Raw genomic sequence first — 21453 nt, forward strand, 5'->3', positions numbered from 1 at the left:
TATTAAAAGACATAGCCTCTGGGGTTTTAAAGGCTTGAAGTTAAACAAGGGGCCATCTAGCTGAGAAGCAACATGCTCACATGAAAGAAGCACACCAGCCTGTGCAACCACGAGGTGTCGACGGGATCAGGTAACAGGTATCAGAAGACCCAAAATGAATAATCATCTGGTCCAAAAGAAGGGAGGTCATATTGGAGATCCCAAATCCATCTGTAGGCAATTGGACATCCTCTCAGAGAAGGGTCACAAAGAAGGGATGAGTCATCTAGGGTGCAGTATAGCACTGATGAAACACACAATATTCCTCTGGTTCCTTGAGGCTTCGTCACCCCCAGTATCATGACCCCAGCTCTCCCTTACAAATTTGACTAGACCGGAGCATGTATGCTGGTACAGACAAGAGCTCTTGACATGTGGAATCCAGGACAGATAAATCCCTAAGGAACAGAATTGGGAAAAGTGATATCAAGAGAGTAGGGTGAAGGTGGAGAGAGAAGGGAGAGAAGAGGGGGAACTAATTACAATGATTGACATATAGCCACCACCCCAAAGGGGTAAGTACAACAGAAACTTGGGTGAAGGGAGACAGTGGTTATTGTAAGATATGAAAATAATGATACCTTATAATTTATCAAGGGGTCATGATAATGGCAACATATGTACAAATGTGTTTGATACAATTGTTTGTTATGAGCTGTAAGAACCTCCAATAAAATGGTTTTTAAAAAATTAAAAAAATATATATATATAGAATGATGGTAAGGAGGCAAAATGACGTAAGTTTTAGAAGCAGATGGACAGATGGATTTACAAGACCTGAGGAGGAGGAATAGTAAGCCAACAGAGGCAAGGGCAGAAACATAGCCTGAGTCATTCCATGAGCACCGAATACTGCCAGGAGTGGGGTGGTGGTGATTGTGAATGCAGAGGTAAAATCAGGAGGTGTTTTTGGATGTTTGCTTAAAGAGCTGCTAGGCTTCTACATCTCCCCTCACTATCCCACACAGATTGACAACTACTCCTTCCCCATTCTAGGAGAACTCTGGGTTCATCTCTGGAATCCATGGAGCCCAAGGTTTCTGGAGTGGGAGACATCAGACATAGGGGTGTATTTGTGATGTACCCCAAACAGGTAGATAAAATGATAGTTTCCACAGAAAATGCTTCCCCACTGATTCTCAGAACACTGGTACCCACACCTACACCTTACAGGCAGGATACTGGAAGACACTCCTTTATAGAATCTGATCAGTGTAAGAGAAAAAACCCAACGTTGACAGTAGGAACTTCCCAAAGGTCCATATACTCCTACAGTGCAGCCTATAAACAAAGGTCACTATCGATGAGCTCAGAGCTTCCCAATAGCTATATAGTGCTCTTCTTTTAACACTGAGTAAACATCCAAAGGATCACTACGCAGTTGGGAAAAGAATTAACATGAAAAACAGAAGTCAAAAACAAATAAGCTATATCCTTTGGTAGCCGGGAACCATCAGCTTTCTTCACCACATTTGCTTATGCACCCGTTTTGTCTTCAGCAATTGGGTTGGGAAGATAGCACCACGGAATGCCAGGTTATTAGAACAAAGTCTTCTCGCATTGAGGGAGTACTTGAGTAGATGCCCAATGTCTCTCTGCTGCCATAATACTTTCCAAATAAATATATGTACATAGATCTATTCCCCTATCATTATCTATAAGCATATTTACATATATACATGCCTGTATTTAGACTTCTATAAATATCCTTTGCCTTCCAGTTCTTTCCTCTATCTCCCTTTACATTCCTCTTGTCCCACTATTGTGTGTGGCCTTCGATAATTCCTCTTGGCTTCATTGAGAGATTTTTGTTTTTTGCTGTTGGTTTTCTCTTTTTCTAGCTGTTATTTTGTTTTCTTTTGTTGTTAGGTTTCACTTTGCTTGGTTTTTGCAGGTATTATTTTTCTGCATGTCTATCTGGACAAGATAGGTGGGGTGAACAATTTGGAGGAGAGACCAATGAACAAGGCTTCAGACTTTTTATCATAAAAATGCAGAGAACAATGAAATAATGCCTTCCAAATCTGAAGGAAAATTATTTCAATTTTGAATTCTGTATTTAGCCAAATGCTAAATCTTAGAAGAAAAATACATCTTTAGACATTGGATGCCTAAAAAAATTAGCTCCTAAGAACTTTCTTACAGAAAACTCTACCAACACGAGGGATTGACTCAGCAAAGAAGACTTGAGATATAAAAAGCAGAAACCCAATAATTGGGAGTGGCAAGAAGAGCTCTTAGTACAGTGGGGATCCAAGGCTGGTACCTGTGTGTCAGGCACAGGGGCAACCGGCTAGACTAGAGCAGTTCAGGGAGCCCCGCGAGCAACTTCTTTAGGGAGATACCGTTGAGCTCGTATCTAAGGTGGTGGATTGTATCGACAAAAGAGTTTTACAGCTGGAACATATTTTTTTATAACTAGTTATAATTATGGAGAAACACACACAATTAGAGATAATTATTAATTATTGGGAAAGGAAAAAGTGACCTAGGAAAGGAAAATAATCTGAATTTATAGAGCCTTTTTAAAGTGAACAAAAAATAAATGTTGATCTTACCAAAGTTGCAAGATAAAAATATCAGGAGAATGTGTGTGTGTGTGTGGGTGGTGGTGGTGGTAGGAATGGGGGTGGGGAGTGGGATTCAGGATGATCTTTGCAGATAAGGGGATGGAGAGTTAAAAAAGAAATAAATGCTCCTTAGTCACGTGATACTTGAATTTGAAAGAGAAACAAGAAAGATCAATAGAACCATGCTGTTTAGAGATACAGATAAACTATTTTTAGAAATTAGATAAAAGAGTTGGAAAAAATTTCCTCTGAGAAGCAGAAGATGGAGAAGGGATGGGCCTGCTTTAAAAATTTTTTATATAGTTAAGTTCTTTTCTTTAAGCCATGGAATCCTTAAACAATAGCCAATTAAAAAAGATATCATTACTATCTGCAGTTTACAGATGAGGGCAATGAGGCCTAAGGAGAGAGCAGGTGACTTGTTCAAGGTCATAGAGTTAGTAAGTGTCCAGCCTGGGCTGGGGATGAGGAAGCTTGGCGTTAGTTTATGCTCTTAGCTGCCGCACTGTGGTACCTCTCACATCATGACCATGCAGAATTTAAGAAAAAGTGGAGACTAAATTAAGAAATAAAAATTAGACAAAAAACTGATGCCTGTTGGGAAAAGGTTCTAAGCATCGAATGTTCCAGGTCTCCTTCATTTTCTTAACAAATAGAATTGCAGTTCCTGATGGTTGGGCGGAGTCATATGACCAGAATTGGCCAATAAGCTTTAAGCGGAGCTGATGAAGTCGAGGGCGGAGTCATATGACCAGAATTGGCCAATGAGCTTTAAGCGGAGGTGATGAAGTTGAGTATTTCATTGCCCCCCATGAGATCTTTAAGAGTTTCTTTCCCTTCCCTCAGGGTGGTTGGCAAGTAGTTCCAGAGAGGGCATGATGACACAGAAGCAGAGAAGGTTGGTGGGCACAGGAACAGAGCCCCAGCTAACCTTCGGTAAGACTCCGGATGTGAACCAGAAATACATTTTTGGCAGCAGGAGGGGTGGGGATTTGGAGACTGCTGAGGCAGGGTCAAAAGCCATATTTCTTCAAAGAGCCACCCCTGGCTCTGGTCCTGGGCAGACCAGGAACAGCAGAACTGAGACTGTGCCAACCCGCTGTGCTGGAGCCACTGGTGCCTCAGCTGTGTCAATCCGTCTCTTTCTTGTTGACCTTGCTTCTTGTTTACCTGTAATGATGTCCTCTTCTGGGGACTGGACCCCTTGATAACAATGTAAGCATAAACGAAGTCTTGTCATCCTCACTTCTAAGGACCTTTCTGGCTGCGCTTCCTCCACGGTAGATTCGTTTCTTCTTTTGGCAGTCCACAGTGCATACGTGTATGACAACCCCATAATCCAACGGCATTGAATCTTTGATCTTCCTTAGTCATTGGCTAGCTCTCACAAGCACATAAAGTGACGTCAACCAATAGAGTGTGGGCCAGGAGCATCTGAGTCCTCAAGGTGACAACTTTGTTTCTTTTTTAAAAAACACTAATTTCATGGGGAACTCTTACAGCTCTTAGAACATTCCATACATCAATTGTATAAAGCATATGTGTACATATGCTACCTTCATAATTTTCTAAGTATTTACTTTCTATTTGAACCCTTGGTATCCGCTCCTCTTTTTCCCCTCCTACCTCCACCCTCCTACCCTCGTAACCCCTTGGTAAATTATAAATTATTATTGTTTTCAAATCTCACACTGACTGCTGCCTCCCTTCACCCACGTTTCTGGGGCTCATCCCCTGGGGGGTGGGGGTGGATTATGCATTGATCATTGCCATCGGTTCCCCCTTCCTCCCCCGGTCCCCACACCTTCCCTCTAGCCTCCTGGTTTTGTTATTCCCATTTCTGCCCCCGAGGGGTCTATCTGACCTGGTCTCCATGTCTTGTGAGCTCTTCTGTGTACCAGTCAGTGTACATGCTCCGGTCTAGCCAGAACTGAAAGGCGGGCCCAGGGTCATGACAGTGGGGGGTGAGGAAGCCTCAAAGAACCAGAGGAACATTGTGTATTTCATTGGTGCTATACTGTGCCCTGGTTGTTTCATCCCTTCATTGTAACCTTTCTGTGAGGGGATGTCCTATTGTCTACAGATGAGTTTTGGGTCTCTGCTCTGACCCCTCTCTTTCTCAACAATAAGATTTTGTTTGTTTGTTTGCTTGTTTTGGGTCTTCTGATGCCTGTTACCTGATTCCATCGCCATCGACACCTCATGATCACACAGGCTGGTGTGCTTCTTCCATGTGGGCTTGGTTGCTTCTATGCTACATGGCAGCTTATTTAACTTCAAGCCTTTAAGACCCCGAAGGCTGTATCTTTTGCTAGCCAGGCACCATCAGCTTCCGTCACCTCATTTGCTTCTGCACCGCTTTGTCTTCAGCGATGGTGTAGAGAGAAAATGAGCATCCCAGAATGCCAGGTTGTTAGAACAATGTGTTCTTGTGTTGAGGGAGGTCTTGAGCGGAGGCCCAAAGTCCATCCACTGCCTCAATGTATTGCCATATAAATATAGGTACATAGATCAGTACCTCTATTTTTATGAATTGATATATTTACATAAGTGCACACCTATGTTTATACCTCCATCCATAGCTTTGCTTCCTAGATCTTTCCTCTGTTTCCTTTTACTTCCTCTTGCCCCACCATCACGCTCACCCTTCTTCTCCCTCACCCTTCTTTTGTGAGTAACTCCTTCCTCTCAGCTAGATGGCTGTTGCTTCAACACCACTGGGACCTCTATATCCTCCACTTTGTTGTTTTTAATTTGCTAGTTGTTCTGTCTATGGCATTGTCTGCTCATCACTCCTTTCTCCTGCCTTCTTCTCCCCACAAATCCCTCTGGAACCACCGGTCCCATTGCTTTCTCTTCGGGCTTGTTTCCCTTGCCTATCTTTTGTAGGTAGGCGAAACAACAATAACAGAGCTAAAACAAAAAGAAAATAACAGATTGAGTAAAGGGAGAAAAAACAAAAACAAGAAAAAGCTAGCAAAAAAAAAAAAACCCACAACAACCCCCAAATCCAAAAAAGTATATACATAATTGTAGGTTTGTCCGCTAACCTTTATGACTATCTCCCCACCAGTCCTGGGGATTCTGGGAACTGCCCTGCTAATCTGCAGTCTATTTGTGGGGCTTATCAGGGGGGTTTGTGGCTTGGCTCTGCTCCTGCTGTCGGGGTGGTCAGACACCCTGTCGTGTGCTGTATTGTCCTCTATCACGGTGTGCTCCAGACATCATGCCTCAAGATGTTGTTGGTCCTACAGCCCTCTCTGTGCCTTAGCAGCTCCATGCAGGGACAACATCCTCAGTGCTTGGTGGGCCAGTATGGGGTCTAGTCCCTTGCTCTCCTTTTCCTTCTTGGCTTGCTTCTGTGTGGGCGTGACAGGCTTGCCCCTCTCCCCAACCTGTAGGCTTAGTGTTTGTCTCTGTAGTGCATACTTATAGGGGTGGCGGGTGGGGTCAGTTTCTCTCTGATTGGAGCCGGCCCTGTAGACCTCTCTGTTCATGAATTGCTCTATGTGGTTTAGTGTGCCATGGTGGGTGACTTCTTTGTTTCTTACCACTTCAAAGAGATCTTTCAAATTTGTCCAAATTCAATGACTTATTTGATTTTTTTGAGTACTGCATCCATGGGCTTTGATTATGGGTCCAAAGAAAGTGAAATCTTTGACCACGTCAATATTTTCTCCATTGAACACAATGTTGTCTATTGGCCCAGCTGGGAGGGGTTTTACTTTCCTTACGTTGAAGTGTAATCCACACCGCAGGCTGTAGTCTTTGCGCTTCATCAGTAAGTGCTTCACGTCTTCTTCACTTTCACCAAGTAAGGTTGTGTTGCCTGTGTATCACAGATGGGAATCTTTCTCCAATCTTGATGCTGCATTCTTCTCAGTATAGCCCGGATTCTCAGACTAGCTGCTCAGCATATACATTGGATAAGTACAGTGAAAGAATACAATGCACATCTTTCCTGATTTTAAACCACACAGTATCCCAGAGTTCTGTTTTCATAGTTTGCTGCCTCTTGGTTGATATACAAGTTCCACATGAGCACAAGGAAGCCTTCTGGAGTTATTCTTCATGTTTCCAGAATTTGTTATGATTCACACAGTCAATGCTTTTTCATAGCCAATAAAACACAAGTAACTAGCTTTCTAGTATTCTCTGCTTTCAACAAAGATTAATCGAATATCAGCCAAGATACACTGTGTTCCATGTTCTCTTCTGTTTTGGGCCTGAATTTCTGGCAGTTCCAGGTCAATGTACTGCTGCAACCTTTTAAACAACTGCCTTCAGCAAATGTTTACTCGCATGCATTGTTAATAATGTTGTTGTTATTAGGTGCTTTGAGTCAGTTCCAACTCACAGCAGAGCTATGTACAAAGAACGAAATGCTGCCTGATCACGTGACACCGTCACTGTTGTTCGTATGCTTGGACCCAGTGTTGCAGCCACTCTGGCGACCCATCATGAGGAGGACCTTCCACTGCCTCATGGCCCCTCCACGTTACCAAGCACGATGCCCCTCCACAGGGTCTCCTGACAACATGCCCGAAGTATGTAAGGTACGTCTTGCCATCTTTGCCTCTAAGGAGTATTCTGGCTGTACTTCTCAGACAGATCTGTTTGCTCGTTTGACGGTCCATGGTACTTTCAATGTTCTCTGCCGAGACCATAGTTCAATGTATGGATCTGGTTTGGGTCTCCCTCATTCACTGTCCAACTTTCACACGCATATGAGGCAATTAAAAATACCATGGCTTGAGGCCATGGGTGAGGCCGTCCCCAAAGAATTATCTTTGCTTTTCCACACTCTAAAGAGGTCTTGTGCAGATTTACCAGTTGCAACTTGTCTTTTGATTCTTTGACTGCTGCTTCCATGAGCATTGATTGTAGAGCCAAGCGAGATGGAATCCTTGGTATCTCCGATCTTTACTCCATTTATCACAATGTTACCTAGTGGTCGAGTTGTCAAGATTTGGGTTTTCTTTACAGTGATTTGTAATCCACACTGAAGCTTGCATCCTTGATCTTCACCAGCAAGTGCTTCAAGTCCTCCTCACTTTCACCAAGCGTCTCCTCACTTTCACCATCATCTCTATATCAAAGGTTGCTAATATGCCTTTTTCCAATCCTGATGCCACATTCTCTTTTATGTAATCCACTTCCCTGATGATTCCCTCGGTGTGCAGATTGAATAAATATGGTGAACAGGATACAATACTGATGCACATCTTTCTTGATTTTAAATCATGCAATAATTCCTTTTCTGTTTCCAAAACTGCTTCTTGATCCCTGCGTCGGTTCCGCATGCACACAATCACATGCTCTGGAATTCCCATTCTTCTGAGGACTGTACATAGTTTGTTGGGATCCAACCCAAATGACTACTTATCTAGATGTCAGCTTGTTGTACTGTGGTGAATATAAATTACATCATTAAATAATTTCTGCATTATGTTAGATTGCTTATCTTTTGAGTACATACTAATATGGATTTTTCTCTCCCTTTAGCTTGCCTAGATGAGTTAGCTCTTCTAGCATTACATCAGTTTGTTGAAATATCTCAGTTGTTATTCCATTCAATCTTGGAGTCTTATTTTACACCAATATTTTCAATGTATCTTGGATTTTTCCCTTTAATATCATTGGTTCTCGACCATATGCTCTCCCCTGAAAACGACTGAACATCCACCATTCTTTTTGATACAGTGACACTGGGTTCCTTATAGCTTCCTTTGATACTTACTGGTTAGCTCAGTATTTCACTCATAGGGTACTTGAGTATTGCCACTTGAGACTTCAGTCTTTTCCTTCAGCTTTGACATCTCGAGAAATGTGAAACGTGCTCTTCACACTTGGTTTTCTAACTACTGGTCTTTGCACATTTCATGATAACAATGTACTTTGTCTTCTTGAGCTGTCCATGGAAGTATTCTGATAAGCTCTTTTCCTTCATCATTTCTCCCATCTAAGAACACCCATCCCGGTCTCTTAAGACACCCATCCCGGTCTTTTCTTTCTCCTGCTCTTTTTAGTGAGCTTTTACTTTTTTCATATGCGATGTCCTCCTGGTAGCATCCCACAATTCATATGGTCTTTGGTTATTAATATCCAGTACATTAAATTAATTTTTGTCACGGTCTCTATTCAAAAGAGAGATATTCAGGGCTGTAGTCTGGCTCTTGTGGACTTGTTTAGATTTTCGCCAGCTTCAAGTTGAACTTGTATGTTAGCAGCTAATGGTTTCATCCTCCGTTGGCCCTCGCTCTGTTCTGTCTGAGGATGTCTATGGGCCACACAATTGTAGAAGCTTTGATGAACACAGCTGACTTTTTAATAATTAATTATGAATGTCAAGACATTAACCCTGTTTAAGGCTGCTCAACTTCTCCCCTGAATTTCCATCCTACTACTGAATGGATTAGCTTTGTTCAGTCTTACAACTAAAATGAAAAAAATAAAGAACGTGGATTTTGGTGTCTTCCATGTGGGGTGTTGGTAGGCAAAAGTGCTCTTAATGACTACTTCTATATGTGTAATATACCTTGTGCTTGAAGAGCACCCTAAAGTTAAGCAGTCACTGAGACACTGCAATGAAGTGTTAGGGATGGAGAATGACCCTGTTCTTCCCTGGTGATTCAGGGGGGAGGGGGATTCAAAAGCCTGCAAGATGCCTGCACATGTGCCCGTTGAGTCTCATCTGTGATCTCATTTAATTCTCCTAAAACTCTTGACAGATAGGCATCATTGTCTTAGTGTTACCAGTAAAGAAGCTAAGGTTCAGAGGTGAATGGTTTTCCTAAGGACACACAGCTAGTGTGCAGTACAATTAGGATTTGAAATAGTCTTTTTTCCACCCTAATTGTAAGGCTTAGCTCCTCAGTGATCCTCGTAGTATCTTGGGATAGCTGAGTTTTTTAAATAGCAATTTTGTGGTTTTAGGTATACATTGCTTATGTTGTCCTTAATTTACCCTCTTACATGGAGAGGAAGCATTACGTCAAACCATCACAGACTCATTCCTTTTGTGTGTAGTATTTTTTTGTAATCCTGGCAGATCATTGGTCAGCATTTCTCAAAGTCTGTGCTTTGGAACACTGATTGTGCGAATTAAAAAAAAAATTGGTTCATGCCAAATAAGTTTGGGAAATGTTTCGTTAATCACATGTTCTTTTATGACATGATTTCTTAGCATAGTCAATATCCTAATGCCTAGTATACACTGATTTTTCTCAGAGTGGTAGATAGAACGCAACAGTTTCCAAATCTAATAAACCTCACCCACTGCCATTCAGTCAATGTGGACTCAGCACGTAACTGTTTAGGGGAGTAGAAAGCTCTGTCTTTTGCCCCGTAGAGCTGCTGGTGGTTTTGAAGTGCTACCATGCAGATTGCCGTTCAACGCGTAACCATGTTATTGTGAACTCATGGAGCCCTGGGTTATGTTATTGTGAACTCATGGAGCCCTGGGTTAAAGAGCTTATGCACTTTGCTGCTAATGGGAAGGTTGGCGGTTTAAACCCACCGGTCACTCAGTGGACGAAAGAGGTGGTCATTTGTTCCACAAAGATTTCAGCGTTGGAAACCCCATGGGACAGCTCTACACTGTCGTCCAGGGTCAGAATGAGCTGGAATTGAGTGGATGGTAGTTTTTAATGAACTGATGTTATCACTACCAGATGTTCACTTGCATATGTTCAATTTTATGATTTACTGTTCAAAAGACTCCTCTACTGCAGGCCATGGCCTGGTCTACCATGAAGTCAGAGTTCTAAGCATTTCATCGGGATAATGCGATGGGAAGTCAGTGGGAAAAATCATCCATATGGCTGGATCGCTGAATTTGAACTTGATATCTCCAGTGAGGGACAGTGCATAGAAGACAGAGGGAGGATCGACTGATCCGGAATCAGTGGGTGTTGTGGAGGGAAAGGAATGCTGAAGAAGAAAGAAAGAACGAGAGGAGGAGAGAGGTTGCTCAACAACTTTACAGTGAAGGATTAGCTGGAGTTTTTGTTTCGTTTCTAAACAAAATCAAAGGCTCAGGTTGCTGAAAGTACGAGACTGCAACCTGGATGGCTTTGCTAAAGTCAATACTTAGGTTTGAGAAGCAGTGAGACGTCCCCGTAAAGCGTATGGAGAAAAGAAGGGAAGAACTATTCAGGCGATTCCCACTAAGTCTTCTGATTGGAAATGCTCTCCCCATCCCCAGGGATAATCCAGGTGACGTGGCACCTTCCACAAGTCCAGTTATGACCACAACTGAAGTAGAGTTACTACCACATTGACTAAAAATGCCCACATGGTCCACTCATTCCTCTTCACTGGAGTACAGTTTTATGATTTGTAAGTTTACATGCATTAAAATGTATCTGCAAATTGATACATAATGTTTTCCATCCCCCAAAGAGAAATAAAGATTGGAATTATAAGGACAATGATGACAACAGGCAATAATAATGAAAACTAAAAAAAAAAGTATTTAATCTAAGTTAGAACTGACACATGATAGATTTATAGGAGTGTAAGCCTGTCCGTAAACGAGGTACTACTTGTGCATGAGAAAAGTTGAGTGGAAAATTTGTAAGTACAGAAAAAGTTGGGCCGTCACCCCAATCATTTCTGGATTAGCTGATAGAATCTAAATGCTCAGAAAATCTGCAAGTCAAACCTTCATTCTCAGGACTAGAATGTTCTCCCTCTGATAAGACCACACACCAAGTGGTTTATGAATTGCAAAGAACCATTTGCCTTGGCCCAATTATGTTCCTTACTTTTCGCCTTCCATGTAGAAGTCACTGGGCAGGGGGCTGATGGAGACGTAGGCAATGGGAGGCAGAAAAGAACATCAGAAACAACGCAGTGTCTGGTTACTCTAGATGAGGCCCGAGTAGCTGCGAATGGAGTCTATATTGGTCAATATATTGGTCTGTATTGGTCAATATGGAAGGTCCTGGCCTGTGGACTGTCTTCCTGGACATCTGGGACGCAAACTGCACTTGGGTTTTCTCTTTGAGCTTCTTGCACGTGGACTTACATCTCTGAACGAGCCACTCGGTTATAGAACTTTATTTGCCTGCAAACACTTGGCCTCATTTCTAGTGATTGCCAACATGTTTGAAAGGCTCTCCTGGCATAGCTGTATAGTACTTGGGGACAACTCTTGGCTAGTGCCAACTCCAGCTTCTTTGTGTGCCCATTCAGAAACTGGGGTCTCATCTCTTACGTACAGCCATGGATTTCTGACCCAGCTGGCTGGGCATTGCCCGGCATCTCAACAGCGCCCTGCAGCTGGAGATCGGATGGATGATGGAGCATGGAAAAGGAAAACTTTATGGAGGCTTTAATTCTCCAAATAAAGCTAAGTGCCTCTTCCACGAGTCATTACACAGCTAGGAAACCTGACCCAGTCCCATCTGGACAGTCCACCGAGAAGGCTGCTTTGCAAAGCGACTCAGTGGTGCTCAGGGTAAAGTCGATCAGGCTCTAGAGGCGGTATGTCTTCTTTTACCCTCAGCAGTACTACAGGGAAGTTTAAAATTTGGGGCGAGAGCCTACAGAATTCAGTGTCTGGGCTCGTTAGCAGAGTGGAAGGCTAGCAGTGTGACAGTAAGAGTAGGATTGGACTCAGAAAATCCATGGTCGATCCTGATCCTGTCTTTTCCTCTGAGCTCTTGGGCAAGTCCCTCAAGTGCTGGGAAGAGAATGGAAAAGAGACCCTGGCGGTGCCATGGTGTTGTCATGTCACAACATTGTTAATCGTTGCTATTGTACTTTTGTAGTTGCTGCCCCTGGTTGTGTTTTCTTGGGGATGATCAGGGCATTTTTCTTGGAGGTGAGACAAACTGGGGCAAAGCTTTGCTGGAGTGTGTGTGTGTGTGTGTGTGTGTGTGTGTGTGAAGAAAGAGTTTGAGGAGGAAGAGAACTGAGTGGCTGATGTTTTTCCCATTTTTTTGTTTTGTTTTTCCCCGCTTTTCCCCGAACTGTTCCTATGGAGAAAGGGTGAGAGAGAAACAGAGGAAGGGAGAAAGGAGAGGCCAGTCTCTTCTCAAGGGTTAAAGCAAGATAGTGCTGTGAAGTGATTCCAGATGTATACATATTAATCTCTCCCACTGATGAGTGAGAAGGTATGACCCAGTTAGGCAACGGTGAAAATGACTGGCGCCACCAAGACCTCAGCCGATGGCACAGAGCAGATCTGTATCCTTACCCCGGCAACTGTAGTGCTGATGAAGGGCTCGGACCTGCTGCAGCAGGCCTTCCAAGACTTCACTCTGCCCCCTGTGCCTGGGCTCTCTGTCGTCACAGTCTTTCCAGCCTATTGAACAAAAGAAACAAACAGAGTGGAATTTTAAAGCAGGCAGGGGGTGGGGGAGGGGCTGGCTCTCCCATGCCCGGCCTCTGGGCTCTGATGGTGGCATTTTGTAGAGCCTCCCCCTCCCCCGACTCTGTGGATAAGCACTTGGGACATGTGAAGGGCTGGCAGGTGGTGCCAAGTATGTGAAGCTACCATTTTTCAAGACCCTGTGCAAAACTGTAACTGTGCTTGGTGTCTCAGGTTGGGCGGTTTTAGGGGCAAGAGAAAATGGTCATACGGAACGCCAAAAGCAAACAAGACATTTTAGAATTCACTCTGTGCTCTCCCAGCCGCCTGTGCCCCGTTTCCAGACTCCCATGCCCTACGCCCTTCCCCAGCTACCTTCCCACGCAGCACCCCAATTCCCGACTGGACTTCCCAGTAGGAAAGGAAGGGGTGGGGATGTGCAGACTAGATGAAATCCACAGTCCCAATGCTTTTATTGTAGGTTTCACACTTTTGGCCAAATTGACATTTCTTTCCAAGGAAAGAGCCCATGTCAGATGCCAAGAAATGGAAATCTACATTTTGCTCTAATGAATGTCTGCTTTGGTTAGCTGGCACAGCGAGCCGTGCACATACTCTGGGCTACCAACCACCCTGTCTGCTCCGTCTCTAAATATACAGTATTAGCTTACATGGCAAATTTAAATCGCAATGCCCACTGAGATTTTTCTCCCCCTTCTATTTTCATTCCATTTGGCTATAATGATATCAAGAGTAATAACCCGTGTGGGACCAACGTCAACATTGTAATTCTGCTGTCTCTCTCTCTCTCTCTCTCTCTCTCTCTCTCTCTCTTTTAAAAGCAGGTCAATCATTTCATAGTTCATCCTTTCTTCCCCCACGTTTTATTTTCCGAATTCTTTAAAACAACAACTGAAAGTAATAAATGAAAATTATTGGTTGGAATTCTTACTCTGAAAATGCTAGTCATTCTTTCCCAGACGAGTCAGTTAGTTCCTAAGTATCTTGGGCTTAAGTACTAGTTGAATACATTTCACATTCCTTCCCCTCCCCCAGATTTGTTTTAAAACACGGGGTCTCTCCCTCATTCAGAAGCGTAAGCAGATACCACGGCTTCAGGCTAATGGGTGAGGAGGGGAGCACTTCCCCTTGGGTCCACCGAAGCGTGGAGTTGGGGGAACACAAGTTGTGGCCTCCGGTAAACTTGATTTTAAGCCTGGCTCTCTGGGCTCCTAGCTCGGTGTTTCTGAAGGAGTTACTCACACCGACAAACCCTGTACTCCCTGATTTGAAAAATGACCATTGTATCTGCCTTGCAGGCTTTTCTGAGGATGAAATGAGAGCATGCACGTTGGATATCGGGCACAATTCCTGGTCCACGGCAGGCATTCTGTCTATAACAGGGTAACCGTTACCGGTCCTTGATGGCGTGTTAACTCATTGTGTTCTGAGGATAGAAATGCTCTCCCTCACTCTATCCAAGGAGTGCCTGGGAAGGAGGGCCCTCAGAGAACTTCTTCCCTTCCTCCCTCGTGAGCCCATCTCCAGAGAAGACTGAGGCCCAGAAACAACCATCCTCACCCCATGGCAGCTGGTCAGTGGCACAGCCAAGACGGTAATGTCCTCTCGCGACTGTCCAAAGAAATACTCTTATATTACAGCATGGATGCATGGTGGGTTTTGTGTGCACGTGTGTGTGTGTGTGTGTGTGTGTGTGTGTGTGTGTGTTTCCTTTTGGGGAGGAGGGTCGGAAGCTTGGTTAGAGTTTGTGTGCTGCGGCTTAGTTGTGGTCAGCTCTGGAGACAGGCAGTTGGCATAGGGGCCTTGTGTAAGATTCCTACTTCTGTGTGGGCAGGGCCCGTGACTTAATTTCTCTTTACCTCGGGTTTCTTCTCTGTAAAATGAGTTCCTGGATCTCTTTTTAGGTGACTGGAGGCTTACGAGAAATAACATAAGTAAAGCACCATTGTAGGCACAAAAAAGACCCCTTATTAAATGCTGATGAAGCGTCCTGGATGGAAGCACGATCGTGTTTGGGTAGGAGGCGGATGAGATGCGGTGTTTACTGGAAACCTGGAAATGTCTGAGAAAACAAACTATGGTCGCTCTTAACCAGAGGCAGCACCTCTGCTTGGCAGACACCATGACGGTCCAACGTGTCCTCATGGCTGGGCAATGGCACGAGGAGCTTTCCCTTAGTGGAATGGCTGGCTGCATCTGAACTGTGCATGCTAACATGGAGTGAAGGTTGTTTGCTCGAGTCCAGCTCCTGGGTGGCTGCATTACTGCGTGGCCTTGAACATGCTAATACATTCTAATGAGTGTTAATGCTGCCATCAGTACTAGGGGAGCTGAAGTGGACCTTGCTCTTCGAGCCGAGCCCCATTACATCAGCGGTGAGGAGCCCAATCTGACGACTTTATGACACATTAGAAAATTGCTAATGCGGCGTGGCGGCCCAAGTGAACACTGGACAGGATGCCAAGGTTTTTGGAAAGAATGGGTTTTGCCTCGTAGATGTTTGGAAGGTCCTGCATAAAATAGGAGACTTTAGGGATGAGGGAGAAAATTGAAAATATATGAAGAAATCAGGACTCTGACAGGAATAAACTTAGTGTGGAAGGAAAAGAGCAGATTGCACCGCATAATGCAGTGCCCTGTTCTGGTAATGAGACACTTCAATTGCAACACAACGCAGAGCACACATTCACCGGCCCTATCAGGGTTTTCCTGATCGTAACTCAGACAAGCCTGTCTGGGTCCTTTTCTCTTTCTATGGGGCATACCGTAGAACATAAGTCTATAAAAACACATTAAGGCTTTTGTAAAAATATATATATTAAAAAAACGTTTTATGGCTTACTGGAACATATTACCAAATTTCCAATTACTCTGTCATGTTAGACTACATTGTCCTCTAGTAAAATCTGAATAATGATATACCTTACATCACAATGTCATACTCTGTTTAGAAATAGGATTGGAGTGTTTTTACATTGTTCTGTCTGAGAGAAGGATAGGGCATGCCTGCAGCAGCTGTAATCAGGCTAGGCTTTCAGTTCTTTGCTGGGGACTTCTATCAATCCTTTAGAAATTGTTGCCACTGGCCATCTCATTGACCGGTCAATCAGTTATTTCTTCTGTACTGAACAAGGATATTTACTGATACTTTGGAGCCAAAAAGCTCGAGGCTCATTTTGGAGCCCAAAAACCCACTCCCGTGTTGTCAATTCTGACTCATCAGGACCCTGCACAGGGTTTCCTGCTAGTGCCTTATCTTCCTTCCGAGGGGCCTTGGTTGGTTTGAACAGCCTATCTTGGTGTTAGTAGTTCAATGTCTAACTTCCGGCACCACCAGGGACCCTTTGGCATTTTGGAGAGCTCTCGTCCAATTGGCACTTCGGAACAGTGTTTAAATAGCATTTATCGTTTATAGAATTTGAGCCTTTGATAAGTCAATGCACATATCTGCAGATCAGAATTGGCATGGATCTTCCTTTGGATTGGGTTGCTGTCCATCCCACTTTCAAGTTCACTTAGCTGTACCCAAGAAGATAATGCATTTGTTGCTATGTTTGTCCTTCATGGAATGGGATTAGTTTCCTTCGTATCTTAATCTTGTAATACTCCCAGTGTGTGTTTTTTATAAACAAGACTAGGATTCTTAATTTGCCAAATGTTGGGGGAGTCCTGGAAACTAGAGATCCGTGCCTTTGTTGGTCTAAGTTCCAAGGCCATGTAGGAAGGCCTGGGCATAGCTACCTGATTCCACCAGAGACAGGAGTCAAGAGTAGCTGACTGGCTCATCCTCCTCTGCTTACGTGCCTAGTAGAGGCAACAATGGTTACCGGGTAAGGGATTTAGAAGACTCCACCAATCCACGTTCAATCCTGACTTGGCCACAGGCCAGGGTGGTGACCCTGGGCAAGGCAATAGCTCTCCAAATCCAAATCCTAATTCCTTTATTGACTATAACTCACTGACACTGAGTCAATTCTGACTCATGGAGACTCTGTAAGGCAGGGTAGAACTACCCTTGTGGGTTTCCGAGACTGTGACTGTCTATAGAAGTAGAAAGTTCTCTCTCTCTCTCTCTCTCTCTCTCTCTCTCTCTCTCTCTCTCTCTCTCTCTCAGGAGCTCATGATTTCGAACTGTCAACCTTGTGGTCACCAGCCCAATCTATAACAGCTACACCCCAGAGCTCCTTTCCTTATTGATAGAGGAGGACGATGTAGAAGCAAGGACTATGGAGCTTGGAACTGGCTCCAGGCATTTCCCAATTGTGTGCTGTTGGATTCTGTGTCCCTCTGTGTCAAAGGTTCGTCTCTCAGTAAAATGGGTCTAATAATAAAAAGCACCTCACCATTTGGTTGTGAATCTTGTGAGGATCAATTGGGACACTGAATGTGGGAGTCTACAATGTGCCACCTGACTCATGAGTGGTTCTAGGTAAAAGGTTGTTGAAAACCATGTGAAATACATTCAACAAGAGAAAAAGAAAACTGAAAGAGTTCATCATCTCATAGCCAAATACCCACTGTTCAGTTTTGATAGTTATACATAGACACACCACTTAAAGGAACTCAAATTGACAGGTTAAACTTACGTGAGAAAAAGAAAGTGCATTCTTCTTTCTATAACACTTACATTGCACGAATTTGTTCCCTATCATGGATGCTTTTTTTTAAGACACCACTTTTAGTGGTTTGCATTTTGTTCTAAATATGAACATATGCACATATATAACACTTTATTAATCATTGCCTTGAGACTGGATATTTGTTCTCTCCACCGCGGAGAATGCTTTGCCATCAGCAATATGTTGCTTCAGTGCACTCTTAGAGCCCAGCTGTCCCGGCATCCCTCTTTGCCTAGGTTGCATTCCTAGGTAAGGGTTAGCGAGGCAAGGAACTGGGTTTCCTCAAGCAGTTGGGACAGGATTGCAAGTTGTTGTCTCCAGAGGACACAGCAGCTTGCATTCCCTCCATACAAGTGTGACACCATTGCTAATTCTTCAAGCTTTCTTTTCTTTCTGTGTTTTTAAAGAGATCAAAATGGGCTTCAGAGCAGTGGTCCGAGGACAGCAATCTGTCATGCTAGTATTTGCTGTGCATGGATAGGTTGGTTCTGATTATTTAAAATTTTTATTTTGGTAGATATATAATCATTAAGCATACAAGACATAAAATTATTATGCCTCAAACAATTAAAAGAGAGTTTCCTGGGATGGCTGGGTTGCACTGGAGATGATATGGATGATGTTTGTAGGAGCATGCTTGTTAGTATGAAAACTTTTCTTTCTGCATGGTGTTAGATAAGTAAGAGATGCTCGATTTCATTCCTTTATCATACAGTGTGGATGTCTCCCAGGGTGGCCAGGAGGAGATTAGAATTTCTAGGAACTGTCAGCCTCTGAGTTCTCCAACATCCTCATGCCTGCCCTCAAAGGGTCTAACTGGGCTCATTTCACAGGTGTTGAACTAAGACACAGAGCTGGTGCCAATGGACATGGGACGAACATCCAGTTTGGTCCTGTTGGTCCCACATTCCCTTGTCCTTTCATCTCACTGGGTTCCCTCTGCAAAGGACGCCTTCATTCTGCAGCCCAGAGTGCTGCCCCAGGGGGCAGGCAGTCTCACTGATCCCCCAGCAGTGGGGAGAGGGACTGACAGTGGCACCCGAAGGATGGAGTGGAGGTGGAGCCTGTTGCCACAATTGGAGAGAGCTCACAGCCAGCACCTACTTGAAGGACAGGCACATGCTGGTGTGGTGGTCTGAGCAGGTCCCCATCCTTTCATGTTATAAGCCGAGACTTGAACAAAATACTGTTGCCCCTGAAAGGAATCAAAATAGAAAGAAGCACGTGTCAGGCATCTTATGAATCACTTTTGCCCTAGACACAGATTCCTGTGTCTGAGGATGACGCTTTCCAACTTCCCTGCCCCCCCCCCCCCCCGTTTTGCTCTTTGGCATGTCTTGATCATTAAGTTTATATAACAATCATGTAAGAGTACCTTCACAGTTTATAGATGCTTTCTTTTGATTTTTTAAAAAAAATTAGAATAACATAAAGGATCTCTCTTGCATGAAAAAAAAAACCAAACAGACAATGGTCTTTAAAACTCACACTTTACAAGGTGTCCTGACCAGACAGCCACCCGTCACCCTTAGTGCTTCCTCCTTCTCTTCCCTTCCTCCGAAGAAAATATCCTTATCGCCTTTAGCTTATTAACCTGCTTTCTACAATAAATAAGGACTCGTGGAAATCTTTCGCAATTTTAATCTTAAAGATCCACCTCAATAGTTCAGTGGGGGAGATACTTCACTGTGGGCAAACCTCATACTTTATTTAACCAATCTTTCATTGGTGGCCATGAAGATCGTCCCTAGTGTCTGTGCATGATAAATAATGTCATGATAAATGTCCCTTGTTCCATTCACCAGACTTATTCCGTCTGTATGCAAATGTTCTGAGAAGCTGGACGGTCTGAAGAAGAGAAAGCGCCATCACGACTGGGGGAAGATTCGGGAACTATGCTGTGCGGTGCAGATGTGGTAACCTGTCTCCCTGAAAGCGAGGTGGACGTGAAGCACTTCCTGATGAAGCTCAACGACTGCAGCTTCCAACATGGAGTGCACCGCAACAAAAAGAAACCAGAACAGCCCCCCACTCAACTGGACCAAGAAGCAACAGCAGGGTAACTGGAGCACATTTTGAAGTTGACAAGGATTTTATTTCCGTGGATCCACAGTCAACACCCATGGAAGCAGTCAAGAAATCAATCACACGCTGGATTGCAATGGGTACAACTGCGGCAAAGGACTTGCGTTGACAGTGTCATCTTGAGGACTCAGCAGGGCCTGGTCCCAGCGATGGTGTTCTCAGTCACCTCTAAGCATAGGACAGCTGGACAATGGATAAAGGAAGACCAAAGAAGAACGGAAGATCAAAGACCCCATGAGCTGGCAGGAGAAGGAGCACGTCTGTCACGGGAAAAGTTCAGGCAGAATTCTCTTTTAGCAGGAAGGATGGTGAGATAGTGTCGCCTGTATTTTAGACACGGTGTCGGGGGCAAGAGTCCTAGTAGAAAGACACTGTGCTTAGTAAGGGAAAGGGATGGATTGATCTCAAGCAGATGGATTGATGCAGCGACTGGAATGGGCCCAAACACCGTCGGAGCGTGAGGATCGATTTGAACCGGTGGCATTTCCATCTGTTGCACGCAGGGATGCTATGAGTCAGTGTCCACATGAGAGCCCCTAGCAGCACCAGAGATGTCTCCCTAACTCAGTTTTCATACTTCAAAAAAAAATAGGTTAACTTCAATTTTACTCAATTTAAAAGCCATTATAAAACGATGGCTTACAATCTGTACTGCTTCTCTTTCTATGATCTTAGGAATGAAGGAGTTATTTTTGCTTGCTGATTTTCTTTTCAAATGACTCTGTAGTTCTACCCTGAGTACTTTCTTCAGTGACCGCCACGGAGCATTGAAGAAGTCCGCACCTGAGCAGAAACTAGTTGCAAAGATGGTCAAAGGGTGTTTGAAGTTAAAAAACCCAAAAGAAAAGCAGACCTTTCTAGAGCCTTGTCTAAGCTTTGCATCACATTGGCCTCGATCTTATGAAGCCGGTTTGTAAACATGAGTGTGTCAGTCTCTGCGTCTCAAAGTCACGGGATTCAGCAAATGCGCCAGTCTACTTCCACGGTTTCAGGAGAAAAGGAGTCTCTGCATTGCTCTCATTGGACAGCTAAGTGGAAGAAGCAAATCCCTATAGAAATTAGTTCCGATATTAGAGAACTTTCTATGGGGAGCCATGTTCCTTTTCCTTCACAGCAGTCGGAAATCCCCTTAGGTGTCCATCATGGGAGCCCTTGGACTGGAAACCAGGATGCCGCTGACACCATCTCAAGCTTGGGGTTCACCCACAGGGCCTGCTTCAGTGGTCATCCACAGTTTTGGGGGCCTGTGATTAGGACTAAAGGTGAGAATCCGGTGGTGGTCTTCCAAACCACCCAGAATTGAGGTCGAATAACTGTTTTCAAAATGGAAGAGATGCCAACTAATGAAGCTTCTTAAGGATGAGTTTCAAGGTTATACATTAGAAATAAACTGTTTCCACCAATTACCCTGTTTGAAACAACAACAACAACAACAAAAAAAAACAAGACCCCCAAATGCTACCACCACAATTCTTTCCCTAACTCCTCCATGCAACTACCTTAAGGAAGCAATTTGTTTTGAGTTGTACCTCACAAGAATTCACGGATAAGTTTTAAGAAGAGGTTGTTTGTTTATTTTTTTGGGGGGGTGGCGACGATCCATTTTGCTGCACTGTACTTGTTGGAGGGGGAAAGCGTGTGCTTCCAGTGTGAATGGGCTGCCCTGGGGTTCTGATGTTTGCATTTTGGTGTCTGTTTTCATAACGCCCTAAATAATTAACATGTGAGTGTAGATTGGTTAAATAAATGAACACAGTTTGCCCCAGGCTTTCATTCCCAGCTTAAATGGGTTCAGGTTACT

The 21453-nt window shown here is 44.0% G+C and overlaps 1 protein-coding gene across 1 annotated transcript in view; it reads right to left on the reverse strand.

Moving 5' to 3' along the window:
* Positions 1 to 21453, reverse strand: part of ANKFN1 (ankyrin repeat and fibronectin type III domain containing 1) — a 175464-nt gene that overhangs the window by 69910 nt on the left and 84101 nt on the right. The window contains exons 6-7 of the mRNA XM_075559286.1: positions 18672 to 18762; positions 12814 to 12921 (exon numbers count right to left, since the gene is read on the reverse strand). Coding sequence (XP_075415401.1) covers positions 12814 to 12921; positions 18672 to 18762 — 199 coding nt within the window. The remainder of the gene's footprint in view (positions 1 to 12813; positions 12922 to 18671; positions 18763 to 21453) is intronic.

Source organism: Tenrec ecaudatus, chromosome 10 (genome assembly GCF_050624435.1).
Source record: "Tenrec ecaudatus isolate mTenEca1 chromosome 10, mTenEca1.hap1, whole genome shotgun sequence".
Lineage (NCBI taxonomy): Eukaryota > Metazoa > Chordata > Mammalia > Afrosoricida > Tenrecidae > Tenrec > Tenrec ecaudatus.